The 14,599-nt window shown below is 37.3% G+C and overlaps 1 protein-coding gene across 1 annotated transcript in view; it reads right to left on the bottom strand.

Moving 5' to 3' along the window:
- Positions 1-14,599, bottom strand: part of LOC131979968 (myomegalin-like) — a 56,063-nt gene that overhangs the window by 35,684 nt on the left and 5,780 nt on the right. Inside the window, exons 4-5 of the mRNA XM_059344057.1 lie at positions 8,316-8,426; positions 740-816 (exon numbers count right to left, since the gene is read on the bottom strand). Coding sequence (XP_059200040.1) covers positions 740-816; positions 8,316-8,426 — 188 coding nt within the window. The remainder of the gene's footprint in view (positions 1-739; positions 817-8,315; positions 8,427-14,599) is intronic.

Here is a 14,599-nt window from a genome sequence, read left to right as displayed (position 1 = left end):
TTTACAACAGCTGCAGTTGTTACAGCCAGTCCACGATAATCCTAAACAAGACTTTTGCAACATGTCGGGGGGTTTAAGTTGTGGGTTTCATTCTCCATCCACGAAGGTTTGTGTGTGTCCGTATTGCATGTGTGTGTGTTATCGCTATCAGCTGCTGCATGACATATGAGCTGTTAGAGATATGAGGTGTTACCGCAGTTAAGACTGGGCCCGCACGGAGCCAACAGCCATAGATGGAGGTGTACACACACACACACACACACACACACATACACACACGCACATCTTACATAAGTCTGACAGGTGAATATTGAGCATAAGAGAGGAATTATATTTGCAATCAAAGGCCAAAAGTCAAACAAGCTTCAGAGTGTAAAAGCTCTGAATAAATTACTGGAGCAACATGTGTGTCTGCCCACTGGTACACTATGTACTGTATAAATCAAATATATGTGATCAAAGAAAACAAGTGTATTTGATTCAAGGTAGACAGACGATACCTGCCTGTTTCATTACTGATGTTATAGTGCAGAAGGAACCTTTTAAAGTACACTTTGACACTTTCAAAGACAGTCACCTATTGTCAATTCAGTAAAACATTGTTTTTGGTGCAATGTATCTATAATTAGTTGATCTGACACCAATATTTCCACTTATGAACTGGGAAACCTTAATTCATTAAAGGTAATTGTTGCAGATTAGAAATATTTATGATGAATTCAAGTATATGTTGACTTACAGTGCTTTGTCCAGAAGCTGCTGTTTCTCCTGGAGCTCCTGCTTCAAGCTCTCTACTTCCACCTTCAGCTCGATGTTCTGCAACAGAACAAACAGTCATCAGTCTTCTGTTCACCCGTCATCATTACAAATCATCAACACACAGCCTCTTCTCCAACACCAGCATAAAATCTTGACTCAGATGAATGACCATTTGGTCTTAATTTCATATCATTAATTACATAAAAACAACTGAAACTATTACAATGACATACTTGCAGATCTACAAAGACCACCATGTTTGGCTTGGAACTAACCCTAACACAAACAATGCTTCATACAGACTTGTTCATTTCTTGTGCTGTCAGTTTTAAAAAGAAAAGTTATGTAAAGTTTCGTTATAATGAGATAAAAACACAAAATTAAAAGTATTTTCCTGTGAGATATCTGGCCTTGCACACTGGAGTTGTCATTGCTGCAGCAAAATATATAAACAATACACAGAGAGGGCAGACCTCCACTAAGGCCAATAATGTGTTCACATGCTCCCAGTTATCAGGTTCTTCTGATTTCAGTGTGTTCATGAGCTTTAAGTCGTAATGGGAAAACAACATGAACGCTACAAAGAAGATATATTGAATTGTCCTTTGAATTGTGTTTAAAACAACGACAAATGTTTTCCTAAAGAGGTATATGGAAGAAGATAAGTGTTAACTGTGTGTTTATATAGGTATTGTATCCTGTTGTATGTAGAATTGGGATTGTCATTTACATGATATTGTTTCGAATAATATATAAAGTGAGATAAAAATTTATATTTTTTGTACTGAGTTAGTTATAGCAATCACGATGAATGAGTGAAGAAGGGAAAGGAGCAAATAAGTCTAAACTTCTTCCTGCTCCTTTTTGAACATATAGTATGTTGTGTTTGATTGTGTTAATTGTATGTTCTTTTTCTATGTCTTTTATTGATATCATTTTCTCATATATATACTGTAGGCTATATATACACACTTAGAAATGCGGGTTCCTCGTACTCGTGTGTTACATTATTTATTATAAGGGAACTTGGTGAAGTGCATGTCTGGTCATGAGTTACATAAGTTGTAGTTGCTACTGCAAATTACTATAATTTTTTGCCATCCCTTTTTCTTACTTACATTATGATCATAAGAAGCAAGATGTTTTCTTAGGGTTAATATATATATATATATATATATAGATAGATAGATATACAGATACTTTTTTACATGTTCGAAATAAAGAACTTTATTTATTCATTAAACAACACATTGACAGCTGGGATGGGGTGAGTCATGAAATATGATTAAACATTTGGCACATTTTGTCTATCTTAGAACCATGCTGGAAAAAAAAATCTATTAGAATTTTGGGAACAGTCTGTCTCTGTGTCTGCTCTCTGTACACACACACACACACACACACATATATATATTTTTTTCTTTTTAAAAAAAAGTTTGACATGCAGTATTTTGTCGCGTATATGTTCATTGTATTTGTCAAAAGTATTCTTCCCATCTCGAGCACCTCCTCACATCTCTTCCTCACATGCTGATCTCTCTGTGTCTGCTGTGTGAATCAGAGCTGAGTGGTTGTGTATCATCAGGACAGAACATCTGACCGTGCTCTCATGGCGGGTATATTTAGAGCTGGAGAATCCAGGGCAGCTCAGATATTCACCCTGGGGCCAAAGGCTGAACTCCACAGTTTGTTTACCTGCTGGGGTCCATGGGGGACATTTCAGGGCCAATCAGAGCTCTTACATTGGGCTGGGCGACAGAGGCCTTAAACAGTGTGATTGCTGGGGCTAATTCTTTCCATTTCGACCTTAGAGAGGAGAAAGAGGACAGCTTATCTGTCTGCTGGACTCATTAGATAGCTGGTTTTATCACTATAGCTTGGCTGGTGTTTGTTTATCTCAACAGATCGTTTACTTTCTCTTGTCTGTCATCTTGATTTCTCTGTCCCTGTGTCCCTCTCTGTCCCTCATCCCTCTCTCTTTCGGTTTTATAAAGGTTTTAGCACCTCTTTAAGCATGTCTATTGATGTCACCGCCAGAGAACTTTATGTCTGTGAACCTCACAGAGCTGCACGTGCACCAACACACGCAGCCTGAAACCTTCACACAAACATGTTCGTGAGAAGCTCCACAAGGGCTCAACATGCACACACGCACACTTTCACTTTACCAATGCCACAAATGCACATGTGACCAATTTATTTTATTACGTGTGAAGTAAAAAACAACATAAGAACAACATAAGAAGCTTCTCATGATCCTATTTTAGTAAATCAAAGTACAAATTATTAATGTGGAGTAAGAAAAAAGGAAGGCACAACATAATTGTATGTAAAGGATAAAAGATATGCATTTTATGAACTATTTCTATTATGTGTACACTTATTTTCAGTGTGTATTTAGGATCTTTGATTACATTAACACAACACTCCTATTGATAATTAATTTTCCATAGAGCCAATTAAACTTTTAAGAACTGTTCAGTACTAAGTTAGGTAATATGCAGCAGCAAGTACAACTTATGTAATGACCAGACATGTGCTCTGCATCACTAATCACAGTAAATGGTTCACCAACTTCCCTAATAATAAATAATGTAACACACAAGTAAGATGAACACGTATTCCTCAGTGTGTGCGTGTGTGTCAACAACTTGGCTTACAGTAAGAGAGACGTTTTCCCATCTTGAAAACAGCTCTATATATAGACACCCATCACTGTGCACCTGCTATTCTGGCCCCTGCTGGCCTGCCGGCCCTCAGCAACAGATCCGCTAATAACCAAACTGTGCACGATGAGGGAGACACTGACAGGAGGGTCACTCACAGACCAAACGCACCTGCAACTTTGTGACAGATCACTTACTGACAGATACTAGAATTTACACCAGGGCTGCACTATTAATCAAAAGTTTATTGTAACTGCAATATGGAATAGTGCAATATTGAATCACAAGAACCCAATATATGCTATATTCAAATTTCCCAGGCTACAATCTCTGTCTTTGTTCGTCTTTGCTCATCTTTGTTTGGTATAGATCCTTGCAAAACGATCCAACCATGAACATTTAAATATATTTTTCAATGAAAATTAGAATAATGATGCAAAAATGATTAATTCCAATACTGCAAATCATATAGACCCCTTATCAGAACACGTCACTCTAGCATCACACACGATTGTGCACGCTAGGGATGGGCGTTTGAAAGAAACCTGCCAACTCGACTATCTATAACGTTAACGACCAATTAATCAATGAATCGCTACATGCATACATGAGCAAAATAATATATATATATAGAGTACTATGCAAAAGCCTGTGGACGCTTTTATTTTGAAAGGATGTAAAGAGACTTGATCCTGTCAATCATAAAACTAACTCAAGTTAGGTGATATTGTAAAGATAACGTCAAGGAGTTCAATGTTTTATGTTTTAGCCCCTGAAATAGGCATGAGGTTAGTTTTCACATAAATCTTTCATATTTAAATGTGTTTTGTGTTAAAATAAGTTCTGGATCTAATTAAACCTAGTAATTGATGCTAGCAAGGTTTGATACAGTAAGCTAGTTTTGCTCAATTTTTTTCTCAAATTAATTCTCTGCGTTTTATAATTGTTATTGCAACTTTCAGTTTGCAAACTGTAGCTTTATCCAACTTAATTCTCAGCTCATTGGCTTATTCATGTACGGCCGCAGAACTGAACGCTCAGCGTGTTTCAGGTCAGTGAGTACTGATACGCAGTCACAGATAAAGGTTGCAGAAGGAATCAGAATCAGCTAAAAACACAAGAAAACTTCAACATTAGTATTTGGTAGACATTAGACATTAGTATTTTATACATTCAAGTACACATATATCTTTTTTTACTTGCCTATACCCATGTGACAAGTTTTTATGATATCGAGACATCATTTCAACAATAAAATAAAGAAAAAGTCCTGTGAGAAAGTATTCTTTCTTGCCAGCTATTTTTTCTTGCGATTACAGTATTAGTAGCGATTACTAATAGCTCTTATTGCACTATACCTTGATTGTTTGCTTTTACTCTTCCTGTAAGTCGCTTTGGATAAAAGTGTCTGCTAAATGACTAAATGTAAATGTAAATGTACAGTGTTCTTATTGGCGGTCTGCTTTTTTGCAACCAGCATGCACGTGCATTGTCAATGTTTCTATACAAATAATTAGTCCAATACATTGGTCAAAATAGTCGCAAATAGATTTTTTTCTTTCCTAATCGTGCAGCCCTAGTTTACTCTCAAACCATCTCCTGATGATGTTAAATTCCAAATTAAACCATTTATATGCTCTGCCAGCATCAATGACAACAGTGAAAGCACAATTTTCAGTACAAGATTCTCAATATGTAACCAACAATTATTTTCATGATTTGAATGATTTGCAAATTATTTTTCATATGAATGAATTGTTAGTTTTGTCTATAAAATGTTATGAAATACTGAAAAATAGCTGAATTTAAAGATATTTTGTATACTATCTCATAAAAAAAAGAAACATTTTTAGTTAGAAACATAAATCAACATTAATTTAAAAAAGTTCTAATATCTAACACACAGATTTAAATGTAAGATGGATGTTTTTTAAAAGATCTGGGCACCTTTCTTTAAATATGCTGGTAAAAGACTATTGTATTGTATTGTATTAAAAGGGATGATAGATGGCAATGAGGAAAACCAGCTAACTGATGTTTTTGGGTTACAAGGCAGAACAATAATTTACTTCTTTTTTTTCCTTTCAAAAAACATAGTATTTTCTCTCGAAATGGAAATTGAGATTATTGTAATTTTCTTAATTATTACTCTTCTTTCTTTCCAGATATGTATTTGCTGCATCGCTTTCAATCGTAATGGGACAGAGCATTTTCATTGTATTGTCTATATTACATAATAAGTAGTTGGATATTTGTTTTTTGTGGCGACGGTGTTTTGTTGTTTGTGTCTATGTTGGAAAATGTAATAGAAATATTATTATAAAAAAAAAAAGTTCTAAATCTTTACAGTGTATTAAAGGACTGACATGACTGAATTTAAATGCTTTAAAATTGGTCTCGAGAAACAAGCAAACTCATACAGACACGTGTCAGGATGAGTTGTGTCATATGGACACTTGTATGAATGCATGTGATAAATAAATCAGTGCACTCAAGCCCACTTTATAAATAGAGTCTCTGGGGCTCTGAGAGAGATCACTATGTGCCCAGGACCCACACACCTATCTGTACTGTATTACACTGAAATGCTTTGGAGAGAGATCAGGAACACTGTCATGACACTCAACCAGCAGAGAAACGCTCAGATCAGATAACAACTACGGAACAAAGATTTAGTCTCCAAACAGTGATTACACCGATTAACCTTCAGCCGCTCAGAGTGAGAGATTGTGAAGTGCGGGGATTAAAATCCAGTTGGATGACGTGGGATCAGTTTACTCAATCACTGCTGGTATGCAGTAATTGTGTGAGGACGCTCCGGTTCTGTTCGGCTGGATCAAACAGCCATTTAGTTTGATTTGTTGATGATCAGAAGGGATTTGGAATGAAGGCAGAAAAAAAAGGGGCGTGTTTTAAACGACGGCTGGCTCATTAAAACAGACAACAGCTGAGCCGGGTCACCTTATTGTAGGTGCAAGCTTCACACGCAGACACTTTTCAGAAGCCTACAGGTATGAACACATGCAAAGAAAAGACACACAGGGAGATGAAGAGGAATAAAAATGTTGCTTTTAAAATGCTTTTTTCATTATCAATTATTCTATGTGTCTTTAATTTATTGATCAATTGTTTAATAGAAAACTGTGCCATCAACAAATGTCCAGGGCCCAAATTAACTGAAAAGCCCAAAACCCCAAGAGATATGCAATTTATAAAAGAGGTTGCTGGAACAAGATAATGTTGAAAGGCTCAAACAATTAACAAAGACAATTACTGTCAGTTTCTGTTCTTGGATCAATAGATTCTTTCAGCACTAAAGCCAGGCAGCACAGCAGCACTGTAAAGGCAGAGCATACTGCAGTATCATGGGATATCAGGGCTAACACCAAAACAATACTTTAAAAAATATGTTACTTATCCACATTTGTGATCTCATTCAGTCACATAGTATTTCCTAAAGAATCCTGGAGGAGACTGCCAAAGGTTATTTTGTATCTTCATAGACTGTCTGGTTGAAATGATCAAACTTTTGATATAATTTAAATCCAACACCCACAAGGCGTATTAGCTACTGCTTGGGTCTGTCACAGTTGGTGCAGAAAATAACTGGATTTAAACGATGGCTTTGCTTAAAGGCCAACATTTCACCATTTTGGCCAAAAAGTAGATTATCTGGGATCAGGGAAATATATTTAATGTCGCGACTTTCTTCAAAAATAGATAAAAAATAAGGTTTTGAAAAAGAAAGAAAAGAAAAAAGGAGGAGCTGGAACAGGATAATGCCAGAGGACTCGAACATTTAATAATAAGGTTTTGATTTTTGCACCGATCCAACTTTTTCTCTCACAATACAGATTCCAACACCTCAAACTCAAGGTATCCAATATCAGGGCTCTCTTTGTTCCAAATACAAATCTGTTAACCACACTGCCTTAAACCTATCAATAATTTTAAACATTGACTACTGTGGCATTAAAGATTGAGTCAATGTGACTAAATGAATGTCCCTGATAGCTGAAACACATCATTCAATCATTTTACAACACTATGACAAGGAAACAGTTTAAATGTGGATCGTTCATGTCATGGGCGACACCCAATCACCAGGTCAGAAACTCTGTTACAGCATATCAGGCTGGTACATCTGTCCATAAAGTAAACAAGGACTCCAATCTGTCCATGGTTTGATGTCAACTTTCAGTAGTTTGACATTTTTAGGTATTACAGAAACATTTTGATCTGTACTAAAAAAGTAATTAAGCTCTATAGAAAAGCTAATCTTTTTTAACTTCTTATCAAAGGAATAAAATCCTTTTACTGGCATTTACGATTCTCGGCCCACAGGCGTATCTCACTGGCTCTCTACATGTCCAGAGTTGTAGTGTAATATAGTTTAGTGTCTCTGGGCTGTGGGGCAAAACTGAATGCACATTTTCCTATTTAAGGGTATAAAATCTCTCACAAATCCCAGCATAAGGAAACAATTCACAGCAAAAGAGAGGTGCTGCTGGAGTGTTTTCAGCTACCGAAACTGTATCAAATATATACATTCCTGAACAATGAATGTGTAGTCCTTCACAGGGGAGCCATATCTAAAAACAGCCACTTAGTAAAACAAACACACGGCAGGTCTCATCACCTCAACCACATAAGTGCGACAGCTGGGTCAACAAACAGTGGAAGTGCCTGAGTAAAGCAACTCTTCAGGATAACATACTGTCATGATGATATTCACCTACTGTGACTGATTAAGACACAAATCAATGATTCTGTTCATTTTGTTGTCAGTAAAAGGACCCTTGGCCCTTAAAGATCTCCCCCACACACCCCTTACTGTCCCATTCATCACCTGGCAAAGAGCTTTCCCCTCATTTCTTCCCTCGTACTCACCGTACGATAGACATCCTCACTGCTCTCCTCGTACTTCTGCTGTATCCTCTCCTCCAGGAAGTAGATGCGGAGCTTGAGGCTGAAGTTCTCCTTCTTCAGGTCATTCAGGTGCTGTGACAAAGTACGGTAACCGTTAGACATGACGGTCACAGGGCACCGACACGGCTTGACATGTCCGTTATAGGTCAAAAATTAACAGTCGTCTTGGACAGCGACTGTCATGACGTGTCCGAGTTTTAGAGTCCGGTAACCATTAGACATGCTACCTCCTTCTACAAAAGAGCATAATCTCAAAATTATTTACAAAGTAGCATCCCAGCCTCTAACAGGCCAGGATACTATCTACAAACACACACATTCACAACTAACACATTCACACACACAGACAGACACACACTAGAGTCTATAGGGGTGTTTGCAGTGCAGAGGGCGACTCTGCAGCCCGGCCGGTCAGAGGTGTATCCATGTCTGCTCCATGGTGAGTTCTGGGCTGCAAGGGGACGGGACAGGAGCTTATTTTACAGGAGGAGACATCCCTGGAATCCCAGACTGCCGGGGGAGATGGGTGGAAGGGGAGGAGAGGGGAGGAGGGGGGAGGTAGGAGGCTCAAGGCTCACAGGCAGTTGTGATATGAAGGGAAATCTCACCCCACTGCAAAACAGGAGCGCCAGAGGGAACAAACAGGGGCACGAAGAGAAAAAGAAGGGGTGAGATGTGAATCCCCTTCTGTCCTTTTTCATTTAACCTGCCGTCTTTCAGATTTCCTTTTTTTTCCATTTCAGTTTAACCACTTTATTTTCTGTTTATAATATATATTTATCAGGTTGATCCCCATTGAGAGAACAGCAGGACATTTCCACAGTTTTTTGTTATATAAATGAAGCTGAGTCACTGTTATGATCATATTACACATTCTATCAATTAATAAAGACCATTTTTATTATACTCTTTAGTATACAGTCATGGAAAAAAATTATTAGACCACCCTTGTTTTCTTCACTTTCTTTCATTTTAATGCCTGGTACAACTAAATGTACATTTGTTTGGACAAATATAATGATAACGACAAAAATAGCTCATAAAATGGCAAGATATCAGCTCTTAAATTAAAATCTTATGAGATAATTTTGTTGTTGTCATTATATGTTGACATATTAATTTATTTATTGAGTCAATTATTTAGTTATTTACTCTATTATGGCAGTTTCTGTCCTCCAAGTCTCTGAGACAAATACATTTTTCTTTAGTTACATGCATAATATTATTGAAGGGTAGGGCTGGGTATCACCACTTTTTTTTAAATCAATCCAATTCCAATTCCAATTCACAATTCCTGATTCAATCCAATATCGATTCAGTTGCATGTATTCAATTAACATTTTCTTGTATGTGGGAGAGGTTTTCAGAAACTTAATGCTGTAATTTGTGCAAGGGACCCTCTGCATTATTAAAAAATACTAATTTTTACATTAGGAATAGTGTTCAGAAATTTGTGGTATCCAAAATACAACCAGACTTCTGCCTTTAGGTTTTGCGGTGCTTTCAGTTAAGCAGCTCCCAACCAGGGCTTGTGTTAAAACTCAGCCCTATTGAAGGGGAAACATCAATATAATCTGACATTTAAAAGGGACTGTGTTTACTCACTCCCCTGCCTGACTCTTTTCATATAGTCAAACTCCCTTGACAAAGACTAACCAGTATGGGAAGACAGAGGGACTAATGGGAGCGGGACAGACAGGTGAGTGGAAAGGAGTTGGGTGAAATAGGAGACCTGGGAGCTGTGAGCCACAGTGCTATTAATAGGGAGGTGTCCTGAATCTCACAGAGCGGTGAATCCCTGAATGTCCCACAGAGAGACGAGTGAACAGAAAGACAATAAGAGAAAGGAACTCGGGCTCCACTCAGCCTTTTTTGTCTCATAATGAAAGCTAAAATCAAGTTTCAGTCCAGTGCAAAGAGCATCAATAATTAAGTGACTGAGACATGTTAGCAACATGCAGTTACGTCATTATTAGGTCTTTATGCATTCAGTGAGTGTGCCCATTAAAGTGTCACATTACATGCTGTTAATAAATAATTCTGAGCAAAGATAGGGCAGGCGCCAAGACAACATTAGGGATGACATCATGTACATAGTGTGTGTTTTTAAACTCCACACATGACACAGCTCACACACGCTCATATCAAATACAAATACACAAGTAAATGTGTGTAAGTACAGTCATGGAAAAAAATATTAGACCCTTGTTTTTTTCAATTTCTTGTTCATATTAATGCCTGGTACAACTAAAGGTACATTTATTTGGACAAATATAATGCTAACAACAAAAATAGCTCAAAGAGTTTAATTTAAGAGCTTATGTCTAGACATTTCCCATGGTTTTCTTGATAATGATTTTGGTTATTAACAAGAAAACTATGGAAAATGGCTGGATATCAGCTCTTAAATTAAACTCTTGAGCTATTTTTGTTGTTATCATTATATTTGTCCAAACAAATGTACCTTTAATTGTACCAGGTATTGAAATTAAAAAGAAATTGAAGAAAACAATGGTCTAATATTTTTTTCCATGTCTGTATATGCACGCTGTGTGTTTATTTCTGTGTAAAAGCTTCCGTGACTAGTTGGTGACACGTCTTGTTTTAACAGGGCTCAGCAGAACTGTCAGAATAACATTAAAGGCCCATCACTGCTGGTGAGCTGTCAGCTACAGTTATAGTGCTTGACTTGCATTTTATTCTGATCTGGTATGCATCTGAAACATCCACAGTTTTAGATAAGACTCAAAATTGACAATACATACAAAGTAGACAACTGGATGTGCTGCATTTACATTCACAAATACACTATACTGTATATATACTGTATTACCTACTCTGAACTAATGTGACAGCAATAAGAATAGCAAAGCATAAAGACTGGAAACATGAGCAACAACAATCCTGGCTGTGTTGAAGTTAAAAAAAAGTCTATCAACCAAAATGTTAAAGACTATGGAGCCCCCCAGGGGACACGGGGGAAAAAAAAAAGATGGGGGAAAAAAAAAAAAAATGATGGGTGAAAAAAAAAAATGATGGGTGAAAAAAAAAAAGGGACGGACTTTTGCGAGATCCCGAGATACTTTTGCGAGATCCCGAGATACTTTTGCGAGATCCTGAGATACTTTTGCGAGATCCTGAGATACTTTTGCGAGATCCCGAGATACTGACGAAAGAAGAGGAGCAATGGAGGAGCGATATTCGCTTATTTTCCGGCCTTCTAACTGGAATAGCGTCACGAAAACCGCACCAATTTCCCCCAGGATGGTTTTATTTTGTACAGAAAACTAAGACTGACATTTCACAGGCTTGATCAACTCCCCAAAATCAGCGAGTCTGGCGAAAGATTAAAGTAACCGGGCCGAATATACGTCCTAGTGCCCAACGGCAGCCAGAGTGCTTAGGGACCGTCGCAAAAGTGCAACGTCTTTCTTTTCTATTTTTAATAACTCACTGGAAATTCATCTAATAAACACCAAACGACTTCTGATGTGTTCATGAACTCACTGTGGACTTCCCACACCCTTTATTTTCAATACACACCTTTTCAATTCCTTTTATTCAGTGTGTACAATATTTAAGCCTTTTATTTTGTAATAGCTCTCTTGTTTTTATAGATATCAACACCAAACCACTTCTGATGTGTTCATGAATTCATTGTGGATTCCCCACATCCTTTATTGTCGTAAAACAAACACTTTAAATTTCAGATACCATTCCTTCCAGTGTGTCACCAATCATAAGACATCTGTAAGACAATGAATAAAAATGTAATTTACGTATTTAATTACTGTGCAGCCCAATTTATATATGCCTATGTTCAACAAAAGACAAAGACTGCTCTTAGTATTTTAACTCCTCACTATTGCTTGCTATAGTTGTTCTCGATTTTCTGTTTTGGAAAGCATCACGAGCTGATGGTCAAGTACAGATGCATACTTGTGGCTGTAGTAATCATATTTTTGTTTATTCACTTTGCTTTAACAGCTTGCAATTAATGCTAAACTACCTGAAAGGTTGTATGTGTCATGCTTGAATGACAATTTGCATGCTTGACCTGAATTAACAGCAGCAATTTTGAAGAAAAAGAACAGTGAAGTCAAAATAAAAAATGAGAAATGTAAAGAAATGAATGATGTCTAAGAATCTTGTAAGGGTTTTAAAGGAAAGCAAGAAGCTGTGGAAGCTTCATAGTGAGTTCATGAACACATCAGAAGTGTTTTGAAGTCGATATGTAGAAAAACAAGTGAGTTATTAAAAAATAAAAGCCTTAAGTATGAATAGAATATACACGCTTATTGCTCCTTATATCTAAACAACTTGTAAAGGTTTTGCTTGAAACTAAAGGGTTGTGACTGATTCAAACAGCTATCAAATAAGAAAGGCCTTATATATGAAAGAACTATACACACATATTACTTGTGCCTTTAAAAAGGGGGTTTATTGAAAATAAAGGGTTGTGGGAAATCCACAATGAGTTCATGAACACATCAGAAGTGGTTTAGTGTTGATATCTATAAAATCAAGTGAGCTATTACAAAATAAAAGCCTAAGATATGAAATAATTATATATACTGATTACTTATGCCTTTTAAAAAAATTGAAAGAGTTTTTAATGACAATAAAGGGTTGTGGGTAATCCACAATGAATTCATGAACACATCAGAAGTGGTTTGGTGTTGATATCTATAAAAACAAGAGAGCTATTACAAAATAAAAGGCTTAAATATTGTACACACTGAATAAAAGGAATTGAAAAGGTGTGTATTGAAAATAATGGTGTGGGAAGTCCACTGTGAGTTCATGAACACATCAGAAGTCGTTTGGTGTTTATTAGATGAATTTCCAGTGAGTTATTAAAAATAGAAAAGAAAGACGGCTGCCGTTGGGCACTAGGACGTATATTCGGCCCGGTTACTTTAATCTTTCACCAGACTCGCTGATTTTGGGGAGTTGATCAAGCCTGTGAAATGTCAGTCTTAGTTTTCTGTACAAAATAAAACCATCCTGGGGGAAATTGGTGCGGTTTTCGTGACGCTATTCCAGTTAGAAGGCCGGAAAATAGGCGAATATCGCTCCTCCATTGCTCCTCTTCTTTCGTCAGTATCTCGGGATCTCGCAAAAGTATCTCAGGATCTCGCAAAAGTGTCTCAGGATCTCGCAAAAGTATCTCAGGATCTCGCAAAACTATCTCGGGATCTCGCAAAAGTATCTCGGGATCTCGCAAAAGTATCTCGGGATCTCGCAAAAGTCCGTCCTTTTTTTTTTTTCACCCATCTTTTTTTTTTTCACTCATCATTTTTTTTTTTTTTTCCCCATCTTTTTTTTTCCCCCGTGTCCCCTGGGGGGCTCCGTAAAAGACCATTGATCATCAGGTTGTATGCAAGTCTGTGCATATAATGCCAGTGTGTCATAGGGGCCAAACATTGGAATTACAACTTCTAGGTCCATCGTGTGATGCCATGGGGCCCAGGAAGTGTAAATAGGTGGATATGTTTTTCTGAGCATCACAACAAAGTGACTCATTTCACCATCAGAAATTGATCTTTTCAGTCTGACAACATTGGGGAAGTCTAGAAGACCAGCACTATTAAATTATTTTATTCAATCAGACTCCAGTCTCTGGTCTGCACGTTCTATGTGCCCTACAGTGCAGCAGAGCCATGGCAGATTTGGTCAATTTTATACCTGGAAGCAGTGGTGTAGTGGTAATTGATGAGTGTACTACTACATAGAAGGGTAGGTTAACTAGGGGGGAGTGGGTATACTCTCCTTTATATACTGAGTATACTGTAAACTGCCAGAAAAAGAGGTGGGTATGTCCTGTATACCTGTGTATACCCTCAATTACACCACTGCATGGAAGTCAAACTTTTTTGGCTTCATGCATCACTGTGCAACTTTCATAGGAATAAATGGGGCTGTGCCTCTAACACTGTATCCATCTATGACTGTATGTGAGTAAAAAAACAGGAATGTGAAAAGATCATTTTGTAGCTAGTTACTTATTGCAACATTTTACAGGCTAACTGTTTACAGACTACCTGTTTCCAGTCATTATGTGAAGATAAGCTCACTGTCCTCCTGGCTATAATTTATACTGAATGCACAGACACAATATCGTTCTTCTAGAGCTGAAACTACTCGATTACGTTGTTTAATAAATAAGACCGCAAAATCTGTTTCCGCACAGACAATTATAAGTATCGAGCAACAGGTTTAGCTGTGAGGAGATAGAAACAGGA

Source organism: Centropristis striata, chromosome 11, assembly GCF_030273125.1.
Source record: "Centropristis striata isolate RG_2023a ecotype Rhode Island chromosome 11, C.striata_1.0, whole genome shotgun sequence".
Classification (NCBI taxonomy): Eukaryota; Metazoa; Chordata; class Actinopteri; order Perciformes; family Serranidae; genus Centropristis; species Centropristis striata.
The sequence above is the reverse complement of the archived record's forward strand: the minus strand, read 5'-3'. Positions and strand labels throughout refer to the sequence as shown.